The 27,539-nt window shown below is 44.5% G+C and overlaps 1 protein-coding gene across 2 annotated transcripts; it reads right to left on the reverse strand.

Moving 5' to 3' along the window:
• Window positions 1-14,407: 14,407 nt before the first annotated feature.
• Window positions 14,408-26,602, reverse strand: Pabpc1 (poly(A) binding protein cytoplasmic 1). 2 transcript variants are annotated; one of them, XM_051202742.1, is made up of 14 exons: window positions 25,831-26,602; window positions 23,480-23,673; window positions 23,190-23,305; window positions 21,300-21,430; window positions 19,613-19,707; window positions 19,132-19,365; window positions 17,777-18,049; window positions 17,500-17,590; window positions 16,891-17,001; window positions 16,653-16,807; window positions 16,127-16,211; window positions 15,709-15,839; window positions 15,322-15,414; window positions 14,408-14,846 (listed from the first exon to the last, which is right to left on the reverse strand). In XM_051202742.1, exons 1-13 carry the CDS (start codon window positions 26,021-26,023, stop codon window positions 15,322-15,324), a joined length of 1,902 nt encoding a protein of 633 aa, XP_051058699.1. In that variant the 5' UTR covers window positions 26,024-26,602; the 3' UTR covers window positions 14,408-14,846. The 2 variants fall into 2 exon arrangements, with proteins under 2 accessions (XP_051058699.1, XP_051058698.1); XM_051202741.1 differs by having other exon boundaries at window positions 21,291-21,430.
• Window positions 26,603-27,539: the final 937 nt, after the last annotated feature.

Consider the following 27,539-nt stretch of genomic DNA (forward strand, 5'->3'; position numbering starts at 1 on the left):
CATTTTAGTGTTTAGTATTTGTCTACAAAATATTTACCGATTGATATCTATGATGCATGTAACACGCAAAAGAGCATGGTACATGTAGTGTGCAACACACTGTATTTGTGGTCCTACACTCAGGTGTATAGTGGAGTAATCACGTGCAGACATCTGACTTAAAAGACAAGCAGGATGTAGCAGAGAGATTGTTAACACAAATGGAACATTCAGGTAGCTGGCAAATCACTGCCATTACTTAATTCATTAAATATTAGCTGCTTAAGCATCCGGGGACGGTTTTATTCATCAGTCTAGCATTAGAGGCGCTTAAAACCAAACACATCTGATGCATAAACATGGCTGAAGGTGTGGACGGGACTTGACTATGCTGCTACGCTTACTTTGGTGACGGCTTACACTCTGCAGCCTCTCCCACCCCGGGTCTAATCCTTCAGCACAGCCTGCTGGCTCTTCCTTTGTACGTACAGAGAGTGGCCCTTTTTCACCTCCTTCCACTCATCTGCCCGCTGTTGTCTCTCTGGGTTAGCATACCCTAGACTGGCTCTCTGCTAACAGCCTCATCGTCCCCTTAAAGCAAGCCATGCTCCTGCTCCCAGGAATGACACAGCCCCTCGCTCTTCTCACGGCATCTCTTCCTCCTCCTCTTCCGGCCAACTCTGGACCATGGCTGAACCACTCACACCTCTGACCTGGACCCTGTGTTCCTACCGTTTCCTCCGCATAACGATCTTTCCCTTAATAGCTGCATGGCCCATTTCTTGCCTAATTGCTCCTCTATCATGTAGCCCAGGCTATCCTCTAATGCATTATGTAGCCAAAGATGTCCTTGAACTTCTGGTCCTCCTTATCTCTATCCCCCAAACGCTGGGATTATAGGCTTGCGCCACTATTTCAGTCTATATTGTGCTGGGATTCAAACCCAAGGCTTCGTACACACTAGGAAAGCCTTCTACCGCACCCCCTCATCCTTTAGGTCCTTCAGGCCTCAAACAAACGCCACTTTCTTAGAGACGCCCCCTGAGCACCCCTGCTTGCCCTGCTCTTGATGCTTGTTCGTGCCTTCTTCTTCCCTCAAACAAGATCTCAGAATGAACAGTGGGTTAAACTGTCTCCCAAGAACTGGGCACAAAACCACCTTCAAAGTTACTAAAATAACTAAGAAAGGAATTGTAACACATGTACACAAGTCAATAAAATGTCATCAAAGAGGAAGAAAAAAGCAAGTCATCAAGGTCTAGCTGCTCCCCCCCCCCCCATTGTAACTACTGTATGCCTTCCAACCCAGGTCCTCCATGAGGCTGGCCCTGAGGAGCCAACACTCCCTGGAAGGTCCTGATGCAGCTGCATCCTATGGTCCCTGACGCTGTGGCTCAGACTGATGATCGGCCCTCACCTCCCCATCAGCAGAAAGCAGGGACCTGCAAGCTGGGCAGGGCTCCCCACTGCGGCAAGCTGATCTCTGTGGCTTGTTAATGCTGCATCTTCCAGACTACGGACTGGCACGCGATGCCCCCCTGTGGACTAGTGCAGAAGGTTCCGTGTTGACATTACTTTCAGAGGCCTGGGGAAGCATGGGAGAGAACACATTGGGGCGGGGGAGCTTTGTGTACCTGGGGGACATTCTGAATAGACTTCCTTAGGTCAGTGAGGTCTGGTACCACCAGGTCACTGGGCTAATTGCCTTATTTGGGGAGTTCTGTGTTGTAGCTGACAAAGCCCCAACTCAAACAAGTGTCAGTTGTCTTGGCTTTTGCCACCAGGAGCAGCTTTTGGGGAAGGAGAGAGGATTGGAGAGAAGGAAAAGCCACGGATGCTGGTGAAGTGGATCCATCAGCAGTATCTTCTTTGCGCTGTCCAGGTTTCACCGTACGAGGGCTATTTACCAGAAGGCACGGCAGGTGGCCACCAGCATCCCAGTGCAGGCGGAAGCATAGAAGGTTCCTCTTTCAGATTGGATATGGGAAATGAGGGAAAGACTCTAGTTAGCTGGGTCTGTGTTAGATGTTTGGACAGCGTCATTCACTTTCATCATTTAATACATATTTTATATTTTTGGTTGTGAGCCTAGCTGTTAACAGCGGAGTCATCTCTCCAGCATATTTAACACAAAATCTGAGCAAAAATAATGCTGCATTGTGGTGGTTAGAGTGAGAATGACTCCCACAGGTTCATGCTTGGATACTTGATCCCCAGTGATGACTGCTTGAGATTAGGAGGTGTGGCCTTGTTGAAGGAGCTGTGTCATGGAGCAAGACTTTGAGGTTTCAAAAGCCATTTCCAGTGTGCCCTCTGCCTCCTATTTGTGGATAAGAATGTCAGCATTTATCTGTCCCTGCTGTCAGACCTTTGCTCCAGCTTCAGACTTTCAGCCCAGTTAAAACGCTTTCTTTTAGAAGTTCACTTAGTCACGGTGTTTTGTCACAGCAATAGACCGGTAGCTAAGACTTATGTCCAGCCTTATGGACTTCATAATCGTAAGACAATTGGCCAGCAAGTGTGGCCTGCCCTGTGACAGACTGGACATGGGAGTTGGGAAGTGAGAGCTGACATCAGAGAGTCCCCAGGCAAAGAGAAGGGGACTGTTTTCTGTGTGGAGCAGACTTGTGGGAAAGCAGCAGGGCAGGTCTGTGGCCTGGAGCTACAAAGGGCTCAAAGGGAAAGAGCCAGAAGAAAGTAGAACAAAGCAAAGCAGAGGAAAGCAGAGTGCGGTCCGGGGAGCTTTGAGGAGTCCCATCTTTCTCCTGAGCCGCAGAGCCAGGATTGAAATGGAGGGCAACAGGTGACACAACCACACCTGTCCTTTAACTCTGGCTTTAGCCTACTGAACAGTTACAGTTTACTGAACAGTTTACACAGGAGAAAAATGCCGGGACCTGGATCCTAGGTGATGGGGAGGCAAACAGGACAAAAGTCAAAGCAGTCTAGATGAATGGGCCTTGATGCCTGGCTGGGACAAGCGAGGGAGAGGCTGTCATCAGGGACCATTTTTAACTCTTGGGGGCTTGCTTAATATGCCTCCCCAGGGATGTCGGACTGATACTACCTGGATGGGTCATGTTGTCACCCCAGGGAAATGATCAAGCACTTCGACTTAACAGATTCACTAGATCCTTTTGAAACTGGTGAAATTTTCCTGAAGAGAAGGGGGTTATAGATCCAGCTGCAGTTACCACGGTCCACTGCAGAGATAGTATGGAGGGGACCAGTCTCTATCCCCTAAGTAGACCAGCAGGATCCCATTTACCACAAATTTGAATGTCATGTCATCTGGCAAGAGGCCAAGATACATAATCTTGTGGTAGAATATTATTTGAAGGTGTGTGACTTTTGTTTATCTGCATTTAACTCAGCAAAGCTATGATTTTTTGCCTGTCTAAAACACCTGGTGGCCTAATAAAGAGCTGAACGGCTAATAGTAAGGCAGGAGCAAGGATAAGCAGGGCTAGCAGGCAGAAAGAATAAGAGAAACAAGGAAAAGAGCAAGAAGAGGAACACCAGGGGCCAGTCACCCAGCCATCCATGGAGTAAGAGTGAAAGTAAGAAATACAGAAGATAAAAGCCCAGAGGGAAAAAAGTAGATGGGTTAATTTAAGAAAAGCTGGCTAGAAACAAGCCAAGGCTGGGCATTCAGAAGTAATAATAAGACTCGGTGTGTGAGTGATTTGGGACCTGGGTAGTAGAGTGTCCCCCCACACACACACACACAGACCCTAAGTGAGGTGCTCCACTGTCAGGTTCGATGTTGCGGGCACACAACTGTTCGGGCACTGTCAGGATTCTCAGCCTGAGCTCTGAGATGGCCTATCAGGTGACATCTTGGCTCCAGCTAAAACAAGTTGAAAAGGTAGAGGGAGGGATAGAAGCCAACAGCGTCAGCCAAGCTGGCAAGTGTCGGAGGAGCTGAAGTGGGGCAGTTTGGAGCACTTCATTTCCATTTTGAATAAACAGAGACACAAACACGTACACACTCTTGACATCCTTCAAATGTTTCACCCTGATGTTACTCTTTTCAAGAGATCTTAAAAAGAAAAAAGAATTCTTTGAGTATCTTAGGTATTTCTCCTCAATGGTACCTAGAAGTCTTTGGCAAATATGTTAACATTTTAAAGTGAAATGCTAAGCCAAGACAAGAACTGGTCTTTCAGGATGCCCTGGATAGTCAGGCAAACAGGTTGTGTTCAAACCGGCAAAAGCAGCCAAATTACCCGGATGTTTGACTAAGACAACCTAGTGTTGTGTTTTGCATAGCCAGCGATGGGTGACGTGTGGGTTTGTCAATGGACCAGGAAAGAATGTGAACAGAGGTGAGTGCCTTAAATATCATGTTTACTTCAAGGGTTTTTGGTTTGGGCTGAGTTTTTCTGTTCTAATAATATTAACTGAAGTGTTGGAGAAGCGGAGGCAACCTCAGGTAAAGCACAGCAGACCAGGAGCCCTGGAACTGGCCCCGCGGAGGTGCACAGCAGCCATGGGTCACCAGCCACCGCTCTTTGCTAGGCTGGAGAAAGAGTGGGCTTAGAGCCTTAAGCCGATGGCATCTCAAGAGTGTGCTTGTTATACTTCCTGTAGAACAGGTCCCTAGCCCAAGCCCAACCTCAGAGCTCCAGGAGTAGGGTTTGCCTGAGCTGCCAGAGCTCTACTCTGAAGAAACGGTGTTCAATGGTACTCTTGAAGTTTGCTATAATAATGATTGCCATTACATCTCGGTGACAACCTGGAAGGTCACTCTAGATGGCCCCCTGGCACTGAAGATTGGAGAGGAGACAGAAAGAAGTTCCTGCAACCCTACAGCTATGCACAATGGTTGGTGCTGGGACTTGACTCTGAGCTACTTTACCATGTTTGCTGCTCTTTGAATTCTGGCCCTCGCCCCACACTGGGGCCAGGTGGAAAGTGTGGCTGGTAGGGCGGGGAACACCATCTATGTGGAAGGGGATGCTTGCTTAGCTCTGATGGTCTCCTTACCCAGACCTGGCTGCTGCAACCAGCAATTTGTCAGTCAGAGATTCTTGGACAGTTCTTAGTACCAAACACCCATTTTGTCAGACCATGGGACAAACAGCCCAGCCAAGACATCAGATTGCCACCAAGTACTCAGGCTTGCGATCCCAGAATCTGGTTGAGGCAGGAGGATCACCAGAAGTTCAAAGCCAGCCAGACTGTTACAGAGTGAGACTGTCTCAAACCCCTCCACTGTCAAAGCAGACCTAGATGCCCTGCCTTCCTTGCCTTTGTCACTTACTAAATTCCAAACCATGAGAAACTGGCAGGACTAACCCTTCAGCTCCCTCCTCCTCTTCCAGTACCCACAATCCACTGCAGTCTGGGACTCCTATGGCTGCTTGGATGGTGAAGTCCACCCGGTGAAGAGAGCAGCAGCCTGTGACTCCCGCCTGGCAAGTGCCTAAACTGCTGACTCAGCAGGTTCTACAGTTCTACATGTGCGCCCTGTCCTCCCAGTCTGCCCGGACAGGGAGTCTGCACTACTGCCAGACCTGGGCTTCTGAATGCATTTGCCACTAAAAGAAAAATTCTTGGAATTTTTAAATGACAGTAACAGATAGTTCATTGGGAAAAACATAACCGGGAGCCATGAATCCTCACAAATATTTTTTTCCAATTTTCTTTATTTTACATATCAATCCCAGTTCCCTCTCCCTCCCATGACCCTCACTGCCCCCATCCCATCCCCCTATCTACCTCTCATAAAATGTTTATTGAATCAGATATTTCACTTTCAAAGTACTTCCCAAGATGCATCCATTGATCACAGAGAAAAAAACATGGTTTTACCTTGGCAGGGGACAGCTTCAGTATCCAATGAGTGTCCTCTCAGCAATGAAACAGATGACCTAGCAAGACTTCAGCACAAAATGTGTGATGCCCTTACCAACAATAGGAAAACACCAGAACTCAACACGAGGGCTATGAAGCATCAGGATGGTGAGTACTTTCAAATGGTTTAAAAATTAATTTATATTTCTAAATTTCTTATACACTTTTGGTGGTAGTTTCAATAAAAACAAACTCAACTTTAAAAGTCACCATTCAATACTATTACAAGGGATTTGAGGCTTAAATGTACACATGGTTGTTCGGAGTCAACCACGTTAAAATTCTGCTTTAAAGTCAGTGGGCTGGAGATGTGGCTTAAGAGGTTAAGAGCACTGACTGCTTTTTTCTTTTAATTTATTTAACTTTATTTTATGTGTATTGGTGTGAAGGTATCAGATCCCATGGAACGGAAGTTACAGACAGCTGTGAGCTGCCATGCCCCCACTGACTGCTTTTATACCTGAGTTCCGTTCCCAGCATCCCCAGTGGGCGGCTCACAGTCACCTGCAGCCAGAGATTCAGGGTCTCTGACAGCTCTGCTGGGCCCCACCAGCACCACTCACTCACACACTCAAACCCATACACAGACATGGCGTGCCAGCGACCACGCCCATAGTCCTGTAAACAAGCTCCTTAGTGCAGCCCTAATGAAACTCGCGAGGTCACCTAAAAAACAAACAAAAATCCAAGACCTGAAAATCAAAATGGAAAGTGAGTAGTGGGGAAGAGGGAGGGGTCGGTGAAAAGGGAGGGATATGGTTACAATACACTATGCACACATATGAAAATGCCATTAGACCTGCAATTACGTATCATTAGCATAATCTAATTAAAATCTCCAAAAAGGAAAAGAGTTTAGGTTAATTGGGTTATTACACTTTTCAAAATGCAAAACTTTTCTGTTTGGTAGAGGTGGGGAGAGGTGGACATGGCAACATATGCCTCTAATTCCCGTGCTTGGGAGTAGCAGTCAAGATCAGAAATCCAACCAATGAAAGGCCAGCTACATTAGACCTACAATAAGCAAAAGATGGTATTTAAAACTGACAGACCAAGCCAGGTCCATTGGTCTAGGCCTCTAATTTGAGCACCTGGGGGGCTGAAAGTAGGCAGACTGAGTTCAAGACTGGCCTGGCATATGCTCAAGGCTTGGGCTATTCAGCAAAACAACTATCAAAAGCACAAAAATTGGCAGACAGGAGTGGGGAAAGTTTCAACAAGAAAAACTGCATAAAGAATAAAACCATATGCTTCTTCAAATAGCAAAAGAAAAATTTTTAAGTAGTGAGGATAAACCACATTTAAAACAACCCCACATTCCACTAGTGATCATAACACGAGTTTGAGATGAGAATAAACAGTGGCCACACCAGAACACGTGACTGGATCTCTATTGCCTGTGTTAACTGGCTCAAGATTCAAATGAATTAGAGAGCACAGCTCACAGTACACACACACACACACACACGTATATACATACACACACACACACACACACACACACACACACACACGTATATACATACACACAATACAGTGGGACAGTTCTGGCATTTCTATTTCTCATTGCATGGGAGGGATTTCACCATCACACAAAGCAAGTTAGTGATCAATTAGAAAATTTGTTGCTACTTTGTAACTAATTTTGCTACTGTCATGAAGGGTAATGTAAATATCTGATATGCAGGATATTTGATATATGACCCCATTAAAGGGTTCTTCGAGGTTGGAACCCACTGCTATAATTGGGAAGCTGAGGCAGGAACTTCAGGGTTGGGCTATACAGTGAGTTCAAGTTCGAGGTCAGCCTGGACTATATTGTGAGGCAGTCTCAAAGAAGTCTCACAATGAAGTGTGGTGGGGAGGCCATGCAATGGTTCAGAGGACAGGGTGTTTGCTAAGGCTACCTACCCGGGTTCACCCCTTCAAGTTGTCCTGACAGGTACATGTATAGTCATCCTCTCATCACACACACACACACACACACACACACCTGGAAACTCTTGGCAAGTCGAGGAATGAGAGCTAAGCTCACAAGTGGGGACAACTAAGCACTCACAAGACACCAGTTCCTATGGGGATCAAGTCTGAGGAAATCAGGACATCAAGACAAAGACACAATAGATTGTAAGCTGGGTTTAAAAGTGGCAATTGTGAGATTTCGGATTGCACTGGTAATCAGTAATTACCCTTCCTTACAGCAACCAATGTGAAGACTTGTGAAACTGGGAAACCACCCGATAGCTGACTCATGTGCTGGTGTTTTGTTGGGGAAGCTTGGAGGGATGGGGAGAGCTTGACAATTTTGCACATTTTTTCCCAGTTTCTTCACAATCTGCTGATGTGGGGGGTTAATTTAGTACACCCAGCTGCACCTTGGTCAACAGTCAGCAATCAGTACAGAGTAGTCTGGCCCTAGCTGTGGCACGTGAGGACACAGCCACTGTGTAGATTGAATTACCTGAAATCTAGTTTTAAGTATGTTACAATGAGCACAAATTGAATGACATTTATACAAGATAAGGATCAGTAAGAAAAGAAAGAGAAGACAACCTAATGCAAAAGTAGTCCTAGCCTGGCGAGGAAAAGATGAAGGACATAGAACAGAACAGGGTATTGGTCTGCATGTTGTAGCAAAGTTGAATTTTTGTTGCCCCAAACTGTGCTGTGTAAGAAACACAGAAACCCAGATGTGAGAGGAAATGGCATAGACCAACCATTTTACAATTGCTCAAGACTGCTCAGTTAGCAGCAAACATCTGGATTCCCAGCTGTTTGGGAGACAGGGGCAAGAGGAACTCAAGTGCGAGGCTGACCTGGCCAACCTGGCCAATGTCTCCAAGTAAAAATTGATAAATAGCACATTGGCCCTAGGTTCAATCTTAGTCCCAAAAAAATAGAAAGGAGGGAAAAGATGGAAATGAAAAAAGCAAATGTGGTCAAATGTTTAGCATTTGTAAGTTTGTAAAATTTCCCAAGTGCCTACGATGACTGCTATTTGCTACTTGAAACATTCGTCCCCCATGTACTTGCTGCGCACTCAGCACTAAAGCCATGGCCTTGATCCCTGCTGGGGACCATCTAGAACCACAGCACTCAGGGTAGATTTTATTGCCAAAGACCCGTCTTGTCACTGTTGTAGCCACTGTCACTGGAGGCCTCTTCTCCTAGTAGCAAGTATCCCAGAATGAGATGACTGAGGAAAGTGAACTTATTAGAGTGGATATGGTTGATAGTCATTAATTATAAGAATAAAAAAATTATTTAAGAAATTAAATAGCTAGGTCTGGTTCCAGCACCCACAGGGCAGGCAGCTCACACCAGGTCCAAGGGCTCTGACACCTGGTTTTCACAGGTTTCAGGAATGAATGTGGTGGAGACATGCATGTAGGCAAAACATTCACACAATGTTAAAATAGGTTTTCAAAAAGTGTAGGTTTAAGTTCATAAACCAATAGGATACATTTTACAATGCTTAACCTTATAATCCATTAAGAGCCCACATTTTAGGCCTAATTTTGCAGGCATTCTGAAATCACTTCTGCTTCCTCTGAAAATCAATGTGAAAACATTGTCCTAAAGTAATCAATGTTACACTGTCCCAGGAGTTCTGGACCTTCTCTCAGTGCAATATAATCAAAATCAAGTTGCAGTCTGCCGGTGGTCACAGCAGCAACTGCCACTGCATCCTGAGCACCCCACTCTGCCTGCCTTCTTGTGATTCATGTCTGGTCACAATCTCGTGTTCTTTACAGCCAAGAACTAAAACCCAAGTTTCTCCCTGTAAGGCATGGAAATACATATTCATATATGGTCTCAACATAGCAACAAAATGCATAACTTCCATACATGTGGATGAGGCACAGACATACTGGCCCACAAAAGCCAAGCACACACATCTGTAAGCTCATTTGAAGTTTAAGAATAAACACAAATGTATGATAATTCGGTGTTTTCCTTTGGGGTGTGTGTGCTAAATGAGGGAAGGAACAGGGGAGCCTTTCGACACACTAGAAATACTGTTTTTTACAGTGATTATACAGGTATAAACACTGGTCATGGGTATCCATATGTGGTGGCACATGCCTGTAATCCTACCACTCTGGGAGCCAAAACAGGAGGGGTCCTGAGATTCTGAGGCCAGCTTGGTCTACAAAAGCCATAGCTACACTGTTAATGCCTCAAACATATACATACTCTGCATTTTTTTATATTCAACAGCACACTGATTTAAAAATTATACAAAAGGAAATAAAATGTAGGTGTTGTTAAATCAAAGAGTGATGCTCCTAATCTGGCATGGGTCCAAACCTTGCTAGCCCACTACAGTGTAGCTTCTGTATCAGACTATGTGAACTCCTCAGTCTCTACTTATTGCCAATTTCTTCTCAGGTAGCAACTGGCATTTTATCTCACATGTCTAAAAGCTCACAGGGCCAGCATGCTCATTAAACAGCTTTAAAAAAAGGAATGAGTGAATGAGTGGTATTTCCATTTGGTCCAGATTCAAGAGGAAACATTTTGACATAGAATTTGGTCAAACCTAGACGGAGACCCATTCTTTTAAAACTACCTCAAAATGTTCATTGGAAAGCAAGCAAGCAAGCTTTAGTTAGACACTAAGCATTTTGATTAACTATAAAACATGATATTTGTCTTCCTGCCCAGGTCTGGAGTGGTCCTTTGTGTATGGGCCCAGTGAGGCCAAACCGTAGCTGCATCAAGTTTTTTCTTAAAAAGCCTCTATACAGTCTTGTCATGGAACCAAAGGGTGGTTTGAAGAACTAAATTTAGAGTAGAATGTGATGCACATGCCTTGAGTCCCAGCACTTAGGGAGGCAGAGAGCCTGGTATACATGCTGGTAGTGAGTGTGGAGAGTGGGGTTCTGTGAAGAGGTATTCACAAAGGTGGGGTGCAGCTCTGCCGTGTGCCTGCTGTGCATGAGACCAGAGGTTATTACGTTTTCTGTAATGGTTCTTTAGTATTGCCAGTTCATCCCAACCAGACTTTCTCCTAATTACAAATCGCGCCTCTGCATCCCATCAAGGTAGGGATTAGAATCTCTGTAGGCCCCAACTGCTGTCACCTCCAGTGCATGGTTATTTGGAAGTCATTTACTGTGCTTGCTTGGGCAGCATATATACTAAAACTGGAATGATAAAGAGATTAGCATGGAAGTCATTTACCTATACAAAATTACACCTTTTAAAATCAACTCAAAACTCAAAAGGATGTTATGTTTAGCACAGTACATTTTTTATCTCCTACTGAATTTTCCAAATGTCAGAAGTAACATACCTAGCTACCAATTTGAAATCAGCAAAACACTCTAGGCATCATGCTTCACTAAGAATTCCATCAGCAACCAATCATCCATGTATTCATGTTTAGTCTTCAAGGACCTCTCTACCATTCATGCTATATCAATGGTCATCTTTTTATGTAATCTTTTAAAAATACACATATGCCCTTAATTACAGAATGCTAGTTTGAGGTTAATACTTCATTGAGGGTTAGTAACGGAGTATATCTTGCATGTTTCTTACCCTTGTAGAGGATATATACACTCTAGCCCAAATTTAAATAAATACACAACCTGTAGCACATGTGGCCACTCTACCTTTGCCAGATGGCACTTAACCTCACCTGAAAGGTACCCCAGTGACAGTGAGACAGGAGGCTGCTCATGTGAAGATGGGCTCTATTTGTAGTAGGTAAACATGAAGAAAAGCAATCGGATTCAGTGAAGCTCTGGCATTGTCCTAAGGTATGACTGTCCCAATGCAAGCTTACTCCGGTCTCCTTGAGTGGCCTAGCCCCCCTAGTAAAAGGCGTGAAGCAGAACAGTGCAGCTTGGGCAGTTAGCCAGTACACTGGGCAGCTCTACGTGCAGTCCAAACCAAACTTTACTTTACTTCTATCATAGTAGGACCAATACAATCAATAAACCTGTTCAAAACCCAGGCTCGAGTCTGGGTCCTCATTTTACATCAACAGAGTTAAAGGAACTTCCAAGCACCCTCCCATACACACCAGCATCACACACAAGGTTCATGTGAGCTAGAGGGCAAGGGGTAAAAATCAGGTTGCTCACTGTGCATGCCTGAGCACACATGGTGAAATACAGTCTAGCTACAGGTCCCAGTTAGCTCTTGCAGAGTACCATACTCGCATGTGCTTTATTTAGCATAGCGCTATGCTAGTCTCAATGTCAGCTCTCTGCTGTCCAGCTCAAATTCTATTACCAGATTACTCGTTTAAATTACAAACAAAAAACCAAGTATAGACAAACACTAATACTAGTTATCTGTAAGTCACTATCAATTCTGAACAAGAATGTGACAACCGGGAGTTTAGTCTTCAAGGTCCTCTCTACCATGTACTGACATAAGTCATTCCTATCCAGTGACAGCTTACTTACCCATTTCTCTGAGGGGACATTGTTCCTATTGCTTATAGAGGTTCACCTTGGGTCCAGAAAAGCAGCTTAGTGGTTACAAACACTCAGTGCTCCTACAGTCCTGCACCCATGGTGGCTCACAACTGTCAGTTCTGAGGGATCTGAGGCCCTCTTCTAGGTTCCATGAGCAAACAGTCATAAAACAAAAAACAAAACCAAAAAAAAAAAAACCTCATCTGCACTATACAGCCCTAAACAAATCGACAAACCCCTTAAGGAACACATTTATAGCATAAACTTCAAGCTATAAAACACAGCCCTCTCCTGGGAGAGTAGTTATTAGGTAAATGAAGCCTTTGGTACATGCCATAAGCTACTGTATGCAGCCAGAATTTCAGTTTTCATTTAAACAGGTAAATCTAAGCCAGGCAGTAGTTGGTGGGGCGTGTCTTTAAAACAGCACTCAGGAGACAAAGCAAGGCCAGCCAGGGCCACAGAGAAACCGTCTCAATGAATAATAGAAGCAGATATGCAGCTTCTTTAGTATGAAGATCTGTTAGAGAAATGCTTCTGCCCAGTCTTTTATCCATTAAAAAAACTTAAGCTAGTTAAGCGTAACCTATTTACTTACTCCATGAAACTGACTAGCCAACAAAATATTTTGAAACATCTCCCTAAAAATTTTAACTTCAAACTTTTTCAAACTGGAACCTACTTTAAACCTGAAACTTCCTTCACTAAATTTCTGAGACATGAACTCTGCTGTCCCTATGTACCTCCAAAAACCAAATCAGGTGACATTCTGTAATTAGTCCCAGACCAGACAGAACCATGTGATTCCAGCATTTGGGAGACACTCAGCAATCCTGTTTGAGAAGAGCCTGGTTTATAGAGTGGGGGGGGGGGGGGCTGACACACAAGAAAAACAACTTGCCTTTAAACTTAACTGCTTCAATCAAATGTAGTTAGTATAGGCCAGATGAAACCAAGTCAAGATGCCCACTGAGTATGATTTCAGGCAGATTAGGTGACGATTTGAATTTCAAAAATCAAAGCGAAGAACATTCTGTGCACTAGATGTCACACGCCCATGCTCTAAAGCATGGTCATGAAATGAGATTTGCAGCTTGCCAAGCTAAGTAGCGATACACAGTGGTGCTTGCCTGTAATACCAGCAGCACTCAGCTAAACTGCCAAATTTGAAGCCAGGCTCATCCAAATGGCAATAGACTAGCTACAAGAGAATGCCTCAAAATTTTTTTAAAGTCCAACTCTGGTTTTGTAGTGGTACAGGCAAAATCCAATCTGAATTCTAGGCCAGCCAGGACTATAGTGAGAGACCCTGTGTCAAAAAACAAAGAGAGTTGCCTTGGTCCTTCATTAACTAGATGGGACACTTGCTGTCTTCCTAGAAGGCCTTACCCTCTCAGTGGAGCAGATGGGGGGGGGAGACGAGAAGAGGGAGGGCGAACCTAGGATTAGGGTTAGCTTCTTTGTTTTTTCAGACAGGGCTTTTGAGACCAGGCTGGTCTCCAACTCGCAGAGATCCACCAGCCTCTGCCTCCTGAGTGCCGGGACTAAAGTAGTGCACCACTATTGCCCAGCTAATATAAAATATATATACATATATATGTAAAAAATGAAAACATAAAATAAAATAAAAAATGCTTGGGTAACAGCTTTATATCAACACTGTAATCCAAGCCTTATATTTTTATTAGGTCACATTCCATAACTATGCCAAGGCTTTCAAGGAGATAAAGGGTATGTGTAACACAGTGGTAGTCATAGTGCCCAATACACTTGAGTAGCTACTGCTGTCCCCAATAAAGGCTTAATCTAATCATTTTGTAGCACAAAGATCATAGTATAAACTTACACAAAATTAGCTAACTATATATATAAATATCTCAGTGATTAATAAAGGGAACTAAAGAAAATATTAATATTCCCAAACTGGTAATAACAGATCTGCAAACCCATCCTTGGGAGGCTTAAGGCTGGCCTGTGTTACACAGCAAGACCTTGTCTAAAACCAACACAGACCCCCACTTCCCAGTTTTATAGAACTGTAAGTGGCCTCCAGCTTACACTCTGCACTATTAGGTCAGCACCTGCTACACATGCTAACTGCCAAGAGAACCAAAGTAAATAAAAGCATAACCATCCACTGTTTAAGGAATTTTTATTAAAGCAAGAATTTTATAATCCAAATTACGTTTCCTTGCTCAGTCATCAGTTCTGCTACTTGAAACAGAACTGACATCCCAAGCTATTCCACAGTAAAGAATTACAAAATTAAAGAAAGGAATGCTTTAAATTTTTGTACTTTGCTGAAAATTCTTTTCCCAGGGTCTATAAAACATTAATTTGTTTTTATATTTTACTATTTTTTTTGTATTTTTTGTTGTTTTAAATCAAGTAATCTAGGACTAGCACTGTTTGCTAGACCTGGCATTTGCTCGGTACATAAGGTTCAAAGTTTCCTTTCCTTTTTTTATTTATTTTATATTTTGCAATGTTTTTTCATAATATTTAAATTTTTCGATGTTTAGATATTTTTTTCTTCGGTGAAGCACGAGTTTCTTTTCGTGGTCCCTGATCAATCTGTAATGTTAAAAAAAAAAGACCTATAGTAGCATATAATTAAAGCCTTTGAATCTAAGTCAGCATGCTGCCTGTTTCTTTATTGGCCCACAGCCATCCCCACTCCTTTAACACTCACATCTGTAACCTCATATGCAACATGGCCCACAAACCCAAGGCTCTAGTTAACTTTTACAAAAAAGGACTGCCAAACCAGTCTTTAACCCTCCAGACTCACCAAGCACCAACTTCTCCTGGTGGTGGGACAGAAGCCCAGGAAACCACCATCCAATAAAAAAAGCATTAATTATGAAAGCCAATTTCTGTTATAGGCCATTTCATACACATTACTGTACAAAACAAGTGCTAACAGACTACTGGTCAGCATCAGACAGGAGACCCTTTTACAGTTACATCTTTTTATCTACCCCTCTGAAAGAAAAACTAACATTTACTAGTGAATGAGCACATTGAAGACAAGACCGGGAGAACTCACTTAAACAGACGGAACCCCAGTGGCACTGTTCACGGCCTTCTGGGCAGCCTCTTTTGCTTGGTGGGCTTGTAGTACAGCTACAGCTTCATCAACCTAGAAAAGGGCAAGTGTAACTGGCTCAGAAAAGTGAAAGACAAATTCCCACCAAACACAGACCAGAGTGGAATGAGCTCCAAGTAGCAGCAGCTTCCAATCTGGCCACAGTAGCAGGGCATAGATTCTGAGTAGTTTTCCAATCTATTAGCTAGTGTGAACCTCCAGCAAATCAGTAAAAAACAAAGAAAACAGTCCTCCAGGTTATCTGGAGGGTTTATATCACTATTTATAATAAAGCTCCTTGTTAATTAATTCACACCATACAAATGTCCTGTAGAGAACTCAGGCTACCTTTGAGCGGAGAGACTCGGGAGACTCAAGCATGTGAAGTAGTTCTGAGTTATCTATCTCCAACAGCATGCCAGTGATTTTACCAGCCAGAGTGGGGTGCATGGCTTGAATAAGAGGAAACAGCCGTTCACCTACGAAAAAAAAATTCTATCATCAAGAAATAGTAATGGCCATGATCAAGCCTGGGTTTAGGAGACTTGTTATTGCACAAGCTAATCACTTCAGGAAGAATGTTTCTTAAATGTTCATGATTTGTGTCTGTTTTATTCCATAGGAACAACTCTCCCAACCCGGAGTGGGGACCAAAGTGAGCAAAGGCCTACACCTGCCACTTGGCCTCCAGTTCAATGCCTTCACAACACTGCTACATGTGTGTTTTTTGTAGATAAACTGACAGGCCAAGACAGTAGTTACTCACCCAACATTTGCTTTTGCTCTTGAGGAGGGGCAGATGCCAACATGGAAGCAGTTAAAGGTTCTTGACCTTGCACATGAACAGCAGGCTAGATATAAAACCAAAGTAATGAAACATAAACCAGCTGGCCATCAATGAACAATCATAGGAATCCAACTGCCCAAATCCCACTGGGGAACTAAGTACAGACACATAGGACAGACATATCTGCACTTGAGATACAGTTACATTTTTTCAAGTCTTCTTTGAAATGACACCATCACATTTTGGTCCCATGATCAGGAAAAAGGTGAATTCTGAACCAATTTAACTGACTTTCTTTCGCATCTTTCTTACACCCATGTCAAACAAAAACACCACACATTAATTCAGGGAGACTGCAGGCTGCCCTCTAGTCCTAAAGACCTCTTCATATACAATTGATTAATAAGAAAGATGTCCAGATAGCTTAAACTCTCACAGATCATGCAGCTACCACCACCTATATTTTCACTAAGCATCATGACCCTTACAAACAATTAAAGCACACCTGTTGCATGGTAACTTGTGGTTGTGCATTAAGATGTTGCTGGGGATTGCGGACTCCCGCAGCGTATTTGTACTGGGGAACGGTGCGGACAGCAGGAGTGGCTGCAGCAGCAGCAGCTGCAGGACGTGGACCCATGGTCTGTGTTGAAGTGTTAGCTAAAAGAAAAAAAAAATTAGTATTGTAGTATTTCAAACTGGAAATCCTTTTTTTTTTTTTACAGAAAGGGTCCAAGACTCACCAACACGCTGTGTTGACATGACTCGTGGAACCTGTGAGGAAGCTGGTCTCATAGTACTAAACGGTGGTCTAGGAGCAGCTGGGCGGATAGCACCGGGCATATTCTGGAATGCTGAATTTAAAGAAAACACATGAGCTAAGATGAACTTCACCAAGTGAATGCCAGTGCTTTTCTGGGGCTGAGGTTTGTATGAAAAACTATGAGGAGAGTCCAGCATAAAATGAGTTTCAAACTTACATTAAATTGTACAAGTAACTTTTAGTATGAGATACAAAAGATAAAGAGCAACACCAAGGGCTCTTGCAATCCACGGTAAGAGCCAAAATGCCACAATCCTCAAGCTCCTGTAGGCAGACTGAGCTTTGAAGCTAAAGCCACTAGAGACACCAAAGCAAAGGAGACTCAACCAAATTTTTATCCAGAGAAAGCAAATCTAGCAACTAAAGACCCCGTCCCACCATAAATTATAAAGAGCAATTACCATTCTAATAGTTCAAATGTTTACATTGAACACAAAGCCTAGCAGACAGGTTATGTGTTAAATCTCAGAGCTATACTCGGCTCCCCCCCCCCCCCCCCCCGCTCCAATCCTACTTATAAGAGGCTTACGATGAGGTCTGGCACCCTGAGCAGTCCAGCGAGGACTTGGTCTTAGTTGAGCAATTTGGCTAGGAGGATAGTATGCAGCACGGTTCTGAGTCTGTGGAAAGCAAGTACACCAGCTTTAGTGGGAGAAGCCTTCACTTGTTATTCAAGTTCTCAGTCACTGCCATGAGTACCATCCCCACCCAATCCCATCTAATAACTTAGTGCCTTGTCATCAGAGGTCAGAGGACAAAGTACCTTAACACTGAAACATACCAAGTTCTTTCCTCTTCACACTTACCTGTGGGATAGCTGCCATGAAGTAACCTGAAGGAGGTGCTGGCTGGTAAGGGTTGATCACGGGGTTGGGCACAGCTCGCACACTTGCCATTCTCTGCATATACTGGTTAGTGAGGTGAGCCTGGCGCTCTTCTTTGCGCTGAGCTAAAGCTACATACAGTGGCTTCGTGGCCACAATTCTGCCATTCATTTCTGTAACTGCTTTTGTGGCTTCTTCAGGAGATGAAAAACATACAAAACCAAAGCCTTTGCTGCGACCACCCTCCATCATAACCTATGGAGAAAAATGGAGAACATTCACAGTCCAAGTCACTGGACCAAGTAACACTATCAGTACCAGTATCATCTCTATCAATTGAGTCTCCCTTATAATCAGGCACACAGGCATCACTGCAAGCAAGCAGTACAAACACAGCTACTTCTCATGTGATTAGAACCTATTTTCTGTGTAACACTTAGAAATAAAATGTACAGTCCAACATAAAATGCTCCTTAAACCAAAACTACCCAAAACAGTACAGCTCTACAAACTGCATTAGAAAGACATTACTTCGCACTCTACTACCCAATCTGTTAGACAAGGAGATACCTAGAATTATCCACCTGAATACATCTTCACCAATCCAACATAGGAAACAAATGCTCCAGACAACTAGCTCATTTTTGACCAGAAAAAGACCTTTCCCATATTATATTCATCCTTGAACTTCTTGGCAAACACTGTTTTATAGAAAATATTAATCAACAAATGACCTTCTGCATGTAATAGCACTTGCCAGCCCTCTCATACTACCTAAGTATTAGATGTCCCTCCCATATATTCACATTAAAAAAAATAATAAAAATCAATTCAAACAACTTTCAGGAACCACACTGAAACTCAAATAGTCCATATAATTAATATATATATATATACATATATATATATAGTTACTGCATTTCTTATTTGTAGTCACCCACTGGGCCTCTATAAATAGTTTCTGACAAACCTTAGTTAATGGGGGGGTGTCTTAAAAGTGGAATAAGTCCAGCAAAGGGAGTCATTCAGAGACCAGAGTTGCTTTTCTTCTGTGCACTTTCCTCTGAAACCAGCAAAACTTATTACATGCCTGGAACTTTCAAGTTAGTGATTCTCAAGCTGTCAGCACACAGCACAAGTTTCTAAACCAAAATTTTTGGCATTTTTGTAAGAGATTACAGAATCCTACTGCTTTCAGTGATCAATTGCTGGCAGCAGTTTGTAACACAGCCACCTAAAAGCAAATAAGGTTCAACCTGATAGCTTAAAAAAAAAAATAAAATGAAACACACGCCTCCCATCTCTTACATACACACACACACAGCACATGTTTTTACCTTTGCACTGGTGATTGTACCAAATGGAGAAAACTCTTTCCGGAGACGTTCATCATCAATACCATCATCAAGATTTTTCACATAAAGGTTAACACCCTGGTATCTGGTGATCCTGTCTTGCTTCATCTGTTCAAATTTGCGCTTAAGTTCTGTCTGCCGTTCCACCTTTTTCTGTGCCCGACCAACATAAATCTGTTTTCCATTGAGTTCCTTTCCATTCATCTCATCCACAGCCTTAAAGAAACCAAAACAAAACGTACTTGTAAAGGTACACCTCATTAACAAGGAAAATTTATCCAATTGCTAACATTAAAGATGAACCCCATCCCTCAAAGTCATGTTTTGAGCAGTATACACTCCCAACTCTCTCACATAAAATGCAATCATTACAGTATGTAAAGCTTTCATTAAATTAATGCTGACATAAACTTATAACATAAATTTCAACTGTAGCAACTTTGATAGGAAAAGAATTACTTACTTTCTGTGCATCTTCGTGCCTCTCAAAGCTTACAAATCCAAACCCTTTGGATTTTCCACTCTCATCAGTCATTACTTTCACACTTAAGGCAGGCCCTAAAAGTCAATTTGGGAACACATTTCACATATTAAATACAAAGTACAGGGCAAAACCCAATCTCAGCTCAGAATTTTTCTGTTCTCTTTAGACCCTTTTCTAAACACACCTGAAAATTATAAGCTGAGATTGTCTTACAAACTTAGAAATGTTTACTCTTAGTTGAAAATTGCCTTTGGTCATCTGCTTTGGAACAGTGGAGGGAATACTAGATGCTCAGGTTGATAACAACTGAATCACCCACAAGTGGTAACTTCTAAAGACAAACTTCCCTTCCCACTTGTGAGACTGCTACAGTAGAATGATTCCAATGAGAATGGCCCTCATAAGCTCACACATGATGATCATGGACTCACCATGTACTACTGTATGTAAGCCCAACAAACTCGCCTTGGCCAAAGTGTCTTAGCGCAGCAAAAGAAAAGTGACTAAGACAATGGTAAGCCCAGGATGTGGGAGAGGTGGTATTAACTGAAAACAACCAACCACCCAAACGTGTAGACAGATGATGTCTACACGTTCAAGGCCAACCTGTTCTCCATAATGACCATCAAAAGAGACGCCCCCCCAAAAGCTTTCATTTTAAAACAGTCAAATGCAAGAAATGTTAATTAAGTTAGATGTAACACAAGAGAAACTTCTAGAATGGAGAAACTTGAATAAGGTACAAAACTTGACTGATATTTATCTCTTTACTCAAAAGGTTCAGCCAGGTGGTGGTGCAGGACACCCAGCTCTCAGAGGCAGGTGGAGCTCTGCAAGGCAGCCCGGGCTACACAAGGACCCTGTCCTTGGAAACATCATGAGTTTGTCAAATTCCCAGCAACCACATGGTAGCTCATAACAGTCTGTAATAGGATCAGATTCCTTCTTCTGGTATGCATGAAGACAGTGTACTCATACACATAATATATATGAATTTTACAAAGAATCAACACAGCAAGCTCAGGCTGGCCTTACAATGTATTAATTAATTAAATGTATTAATTATCACTTATAGAACTGAACAACAACAAAAAACCTAAATGTAAGCCCATCTTAAATTTAACAAAGACTTTAAATTCCAGACAGGGTTTCCTATAACCTACCTGACAGTACAACCAACTCCTAAATCCTCTGCCCCTTCTGTATGTTGGGATTATAGGTACTCACTACTCATGTCTAGCTGAATTTTCTTTGAAAAGATCCAAGGAGTCATGACAGAAGACCCTGCACCTTTGAAAAACATTCTTTGAAACTGCTTAAGCGTGTTCCTGACACTAAACACTAACCACATCATCTAACCGGGGCCAGCTTTTCCATTCTATTACCAGAGATTACATTTGACTCCAGACAGTCTTACCCATGCTGTAGTACAACTATGAGATCGTCTGTTAATAAAAGTATTTTAATGCAGCCAAACCTTTACTCAGGTGGCCACTTTACCCAATGCTTTTATTAAACTTTAAGCTGCACAATGCTCCACTTGTGCAGTAGAAGTTGGCTTAATTCAAATCAAGTATTTTAAATACTTTCCAGCTAAATATGTATTTAGCAACTTTATTATTACTTCAAATGTAAAGATTGAACTTGGACACATTACCAAACTTGCCAAAGAGATCCTTAAGGCGCTCGTCATCCATGTCTTCTCCGAAGTTCTTGATGTAGACATTGGTGAACTCCTTTGCCCTGGCTCCAAGTTCTGCTTCTCGTTCCTTGCGAGACTTAAATCGTCCAACAAACCTGAGGAAACATCAGTGAAAACATCAGGTTGTATACCAAAAAATGAAAATGTCTTCATTGAAAACAGGCCATTTTAAATATAATTGCACTCTAATAACAAATCTTGCAACACCTACGGTTAAAGGGTTTACTGCTGTTAAAAGTTAAGCTAATATAACAGCCTGACCTAACTGCAAACAAAAAAAAAAAATATAACTGAGAAACTAAATTATTCCCTAATATTAACTGTGCATGGCAAACACTGTACCAGCTTCTATAACCCCAACAAATCAAGACTAAGGCTTCACATTCTCTGTACAAAATCCTCTACAGTATGGGCTTTTTATCCATGGGAGAATATTTCATTGTAGACATAACTTTCTTTGCTTTGTCTTCTTAGGAACAAATTATATGATCAAACTGCTTCTCAGAATGATGCCTCATTATACACTGAAACCAGCAAAAATAAGTCTGTACTCGGATCTTGCCAATGTTGACATTCTTTTAATTTTTACTCAAGCACTGCTATCAAGTTGTCCACGTGATTCAGTTGAATAACCTCTTGGGGCCCTGAGTACTTCAAAATTTGTAGGCTCCACTGACTGAGCAACCTGTCTGAAGATCTAAAGCCCAAGTCTGACTTGTCATGCTAATGCTTTAAAAAGGCTGACTGTTGAGAATCCTCATCTGGGATCAGTGTTTCCTTCACTTTGAAAATGAGTATTCCAGCACTTTGGGTGGCAGAAATAGAGGAATCTGAGTTTGAGGCCAACCTGCTCTAAACCCTGTCCGGGGGGGCTATTTCTGTTGTATTTAAGGATTTTTCTATGTAACTTCAGGTTGGTCTTTAACCTATGTGCTTTGGCTTCTCAGGAACAAGGATTATGGGTATATACTACCACACCAAGCTGATCCAGTCCCAGAATAGCATGAAAATGACTAGCAAGTCAAGCTTCAGGCCACTGCAGTTACACATCAAGAATCCACTCTAAGATCTAATCCACTCACATGGCCTTCTGTAATAACCCAATTCTCACACATTACAAGTCTGGCAACATCCATCCTCTCAGATTAGTTTTTAGTGTCATTTGTTAATGCTTATAACTCTAAGTTTTATTTCAGGAAAAGACACCAGAGCTCTGACTTCAGACTGCTTCGTAAATAAACACTGTCACACAGTTCTTAATTAAATTACCTTAGCTAGTTTCCGCAAATGTGAAAGGGGACAACGAATTCATTAATAAGGAAGGTTTCATGGATTCTCAGTTCTTCAACAATGCACTCACCTGACCATATTTTCTATCTATAGCAACCTGGTTTAATTCAGGTTTGAAAGTTGAGTGACATTACTGAATGTGAATGATGAAATCTAGCCAATGTAGCTTGTTTTTTGCTACATCATGTATTTTGTTGAGTTTGAGACATTCTTATGTAGCCTAGCTGGGCTGGCCTTAACTCAGATGCTTCTGCCTCCATCTCTCAACTGATGAAATGACAGGCATATGCTATTTCAGCTGTCTCTTTTTCTTTTTTTAAAGAGGGTTAATGTACTGTAGTCCAAGCTGTCCTGAAACAGGCAGCTCTAAGTCAGTCATCTGCCTGCCTCTGCCTCCCAAGTGCTGGGATTAAAGGTGTTTCACCATGTCTAGCTTCAGCTGCTGTATCTTAGCAACAGAAAGCTGTTCTATTACTTTCACACTGATATGAACTATTAAATTTACATTACTTTTCATACTGATGTGAACTATTGAAACAAATGTTTGCTTAAAGTTACACTTACACTTTTCGGTCATTTAGAAGCATTCCATTCATTTTTTCAATAGCTCTTTCTGCAGCTTCCTGTGTTTCAAAGTGTACAAATCCATAGCCTTTGGAGCCATTTTCATCACAAACCACCTGGGTAAAAATGACATACTCACTTTGTATTATTTGCTGTTGCTTTTCTACTGTGCAGAAATGTTAGCCACCTAATCCTGGCTGTTTCAGAAATAAGCACAGCCATTACAGATGTCACTTCAAAATTTACAAGTGGCCACCATTGTAAATACTGACCTGTCACACCCTGCTTACCTTACATGAGAGGATGTTTCCAAATGCAGAGAAAGTATCATACAGCGCTTTATTATCGATGGACTTGTCCAAATTCTTAATGAATATGTTGCCCACTCCACTTTTGCGAAGTGATGGATCACGCTGAGACCACATGATGCGTACTGGCTTGCCCTTTATAACATCAAAATTCATGGTGTCCAAAGCACGCTCCGCTGTAAGAAAAACAATTTCAGAGTAAATGCCACTAGCCTCTCATTAGCCATCTTATTTTTGGATTCACATAAAAAAGTTTACCCTACAATTACTTTTATGTATATACTTGTGATAAAATTTAAATTTTCTTGAGACAGGACGTCTTTATGTAGCCCTGGCTGAATCTCCTAGATCCACCCACATCTATCTGCCTCCAGTACTGGGTCATGTACCACTACACCTGTCTTAAATGGAAAAAATATTACTTCAACCTCAAGTAGAGACCAGTCCCTAAAGCGGGGACAGTTCACTTGAATCCCTGAAGCCAATTTCACACTAACTGTAAAGTTCTGACATGACAAACTCCTAGCCATTTTTTTTCTTTTTTTGAGATAAGGTCTCATTGTCTAGCTGGCTTTTGGTGTAGCCCAGGCTGGCCATGAACCCAAAGACAAAACCAAGTAATGGAGTTTAAGTGCAGATACAACCACACCCAGCCCTTAGCCACTGTTTTGTAAATGAAAGTTCCATTTCCTAGAATATGATAATCAGCAGCCAGCTATCAATTAGCCACACCTCCTCAGCTCCCTGGTCCTGCTGACTTTGCTTGAGCCTGAATTTTTTTTTACTACTGAGTCACCTCTCCTGACCAAACTTACAGAACCCTGTCCATCATTACTGCAATACATATTACTGAGAAAGAGGAAAAGCTGATTAAAAACACAACTGTAAATATGGTATATTTGGCATACAGACAAAGAAATGCAAAGAGGCAAAACTTCTCAGCAGCTAAGATCTACTTTCATAAACATATAAACTAAATAGACTAAAAGCATGGCAACTTGAAGCCTAACTTAAAAACTGGATTTTCTGGATTAAAAAAAAAAAATCACCAAGCCGCATGTCTTTCAAGTTGGTCAGAACTTGGTTACTTGCTCCCCAATTACCTTCTCTCACCTACATCCTGCCTGAGGTAAGAGCTGTGATAAGTAATACTGAAGAGCCCCCTACGAGGCCAAAGGTCAGGAAATCTGCAGTGCAGCTTACAACTTCTGGCTGTCATTCAGCACACTGCTTATTCAGAAAGTCACAATCAGCTTTAACCAAATGAAGGTCTCATTATTAGTCACTAACCCAATGAACTTAGGTTGACTCCAGTCTTTCCCATTAAAATAAGATCTCAAGAGAAGCTGACTTCTGAACTCAACTGATCTAGATTGCACCTAACTGCTTATCTGGCCATAACCCTTATCTGATGCTTAGATTTTTGTTTCAGTGAACTGTGAAATTTCACAATATAAGCTATCTGTTACTTTGTGCTCCAGGTTCATGGACATCCTGAACCACTTATAAGAAAAAAACTTTGTTCAGCTACAAATTCAGCATAATTCAGTCCATGTTGCTCTAACATTTACTGCCATGGACGAAAACTAGTCAACGTGGCTTTAAAAGATTTATAACCACAGGTGCTATTTTAGGGGGAATATGTAGCTACGTATAATTTAACTACTTGGTTGAAATGAGCTAAGTAAGGTGCCTGGTGCCCTAGAGTTGTCTCCCACACCCCCTCCTCCACTTGGCCGTTGCACACAGAAACTCACTGTCTAGGGAAAACCCCAGCCAAGCGCACATGGCATGGGTGCTTTTCCGGGTCCACCAGGCAGGGACGTGCCATCAGGAGCGCGACTCCCGACCCCGGGAGCCACCGCCAGGCAGCACCCCGACAACTTTCTTCTAAAGCCTAGAGGCTGGCTCCCCGCAGCGACTGGGCCACGGGCGGGAGCAGGCCTCGGGCCTGCGGGGTTACAGGGTTCAACACGTGGTGTTTTTCCCCTGCACCGGATCGCGCTTCCTCCGCGGCCCGGGGGCCGGCCAGGCGCCTCCCTCCACCCGCCGAGCCGGGCCCGAGACCCCCCCCACCCCGGCTCGCAGTCGCTCGTGGCGGGAGGGAGGCAGAGGCGATCGCGACCCACCCTGGCGGCGCGTCATCGCCCTCAAAGTTTGCGAGCGACCAACGACGAGAAAATGGTCGCGGAGGAGGAGGAAGTGCCGGCCGGCCCGCGAGGGGGCTACCGCGCGCGCCGTGCCAGCCCGCCCGCCCCCTCCGCCCGGCCCGCTAGGCCCGCCGCCCCGGCCGCATGGCCGCTCGCCCTCCCTCCGGCCCGCCCGCCGCTCACCGTCCGCTGGTTGCTGGAAGTTCACGTACGCGTAGCCCAACGAGCGGCGGGTGATCATGTCCCTGCAGACCCGGATGGAGAGGATGGGCCCGGCCGGGCTGAACTTCTCGTAGAGCATCGCCTCCGTCACGTCGGGGTGCAGGTCCCCCACGTACAGGGAGGCCATGGGGTAGCTGGGGGCGCTGGGGTTCATCTCGGCACGGCTGCCCGCGGGGCCGCAGGCCGCGACCTTTCCCGTGAGAGGAGGAGAGCGAGTGCGGGGCCGGAGGGGTGGGGGGCGGACGGAGCCGGGGGGAGGGGAGCGGGGGCGAGCGCAGAGGGACAAAATTCAACCGGAATCGACGCGTCCTCAACGGCCGTGGAACCGGGGAGCGAGCGGGCGAGGCTGGCGGTGCTTGGGTCCGGGCGGCAGGAAGGCCTCGATCTCTGGGTTCCTGCTTGAGAGCTGCGGGGCCGCGGGCGGGATGGCTGGCTCTGGCTGGCTGTCTGGCTGGCTCTGGCGGGCGGGTCGGTCTCGGCTGCTTCACCGGGTTATTTTATAAAAGAGGAAGGAAAGAGAAAAAAATAAAAAGTCTCCGGCGGAGGGGAGGGAGACGCGGATTTTTTTTTCTTTTTTGTAAAATATATATATATTTTTTTTTTTTGGTTTTTTCAAAGGATTTTTTAGATTTTTTTTGGATTTTTTTTTTTAATAATAAATGTGTGTTCCGAGCCCGGAGCACACACTCCGCACTCTCAGCACTAACCGCCGGGGAGAAGGGGAAGCACCGCCTCCTGCACCCTCTACTTATACCCCCCGCCGTACTCGCCCCGCCCACGCGCGTCTGACGCCACGACCCTACGCGAGCGACGGCGCCGGAGGAGGCGGAGGAGAAGAGGAGCAGAGGGAGAGGTGGCGGTGGCGGCGGCGGCCGGAGCTGCTGCGAGCGTGGGGGTGGAGGAACGGGGCGGGGCGGAGCTGGGGCGGGGCTGGGGCTGCTGCGCAGGCGCAGCGGCCCGCGAAGGGCGGTGCAGCCGGTGGGCGTTCCCGGAGCTTTCCGGTGACCACGCCCCCTGCGCGCACGCCACGCCCCCTGCGCCCGGAGGAGCGTTAAGCCGTCGGCGCCGCGGGTGGGCGGCGCGCGGGGCTTCCGGGTTGCTCGGCGCCAACCGCCCCCCACGTGCGCGCGCCAGCTAGCGAGCGACTCGCTGCGGCCTCCCGGGTTCTCCCTCGCCAGCCTCCGCCCCACCCTACTCCACCGGGGTTCGGCCCCCGCCCTGCCCCGAGCAGCGCCGATGCCGGCGCCGGGCACTGGTGGATGGATCGGCGTGGGCGAGCCTCTCTCTGCAGGCCCGGTTTCCGAGATGGGAGCGGAGGGAGGCAGGGTAGCTGCCCCGGTCTCCTACCCGGACCGCACTACGAGTCCCAGCGGGCAGCGCCGCCACGCGCGTGGGCCGCGGAAGCGGTGCCTGTCGGGAGCTGGAGTTCCCAACGGCCGCGGGCTCGCTGACCTCCACCGGACCCCAACCGTCCCGGGCGTGACCTGGCACGGATCGGCGGCGCTGCACGCGGGGGAGGGGAAGGGGGGGTCTGTCGGGGTCACCGAGCCGCTTATGCGTGTTCGCTGTGTAAAACAGGACCCAAGGGAGGGGGAAATGACATTTTTTAAAGTGTGCGTTTCTCACAGTCACTCGGTATCTGTCACTCTTAAACCTGACAGCATTAGGAG

Source organism: Phodopus roborovskii, unplaced genomic scaffold, assembly GCF_943737965.1.
Source record: "Phodopus roborovskii unplaced genomic scaffold, PHOROB, whole genome shotgun sequence".
In the NCBI taxonomy this organism is placed as follows: domain Eukaryota; kingdom Metazoa; phylum Chordata; class Mammalia; order Rodentia; family Cricetidae; genus Phodopus; species Phodopus roborovskii.

Coding starts and splice junctions, on each gene's coding strand:
- Pabpc1 (XM_051202741.1), bottom strand. CDS start 26,023: ATGAACCCCAGCGCCCCCAGCTACCCCATGGCCTCCCTGTACGTGGGG. Junction 19,366..19,612: donor GGCACGAAGATGCACAGAAA/GTAAGTAATTCT, acceptor GGTTTCTTTAAG/GCTGTGGATGAGATGAATGG. Junction 17,002..17,499: donor TCAGGGTGCCAGACCTCATC/GTAAGCCTCTTA, acceptor CTTTAAATTCAG/CATTCCAGAATATGCCCGGT.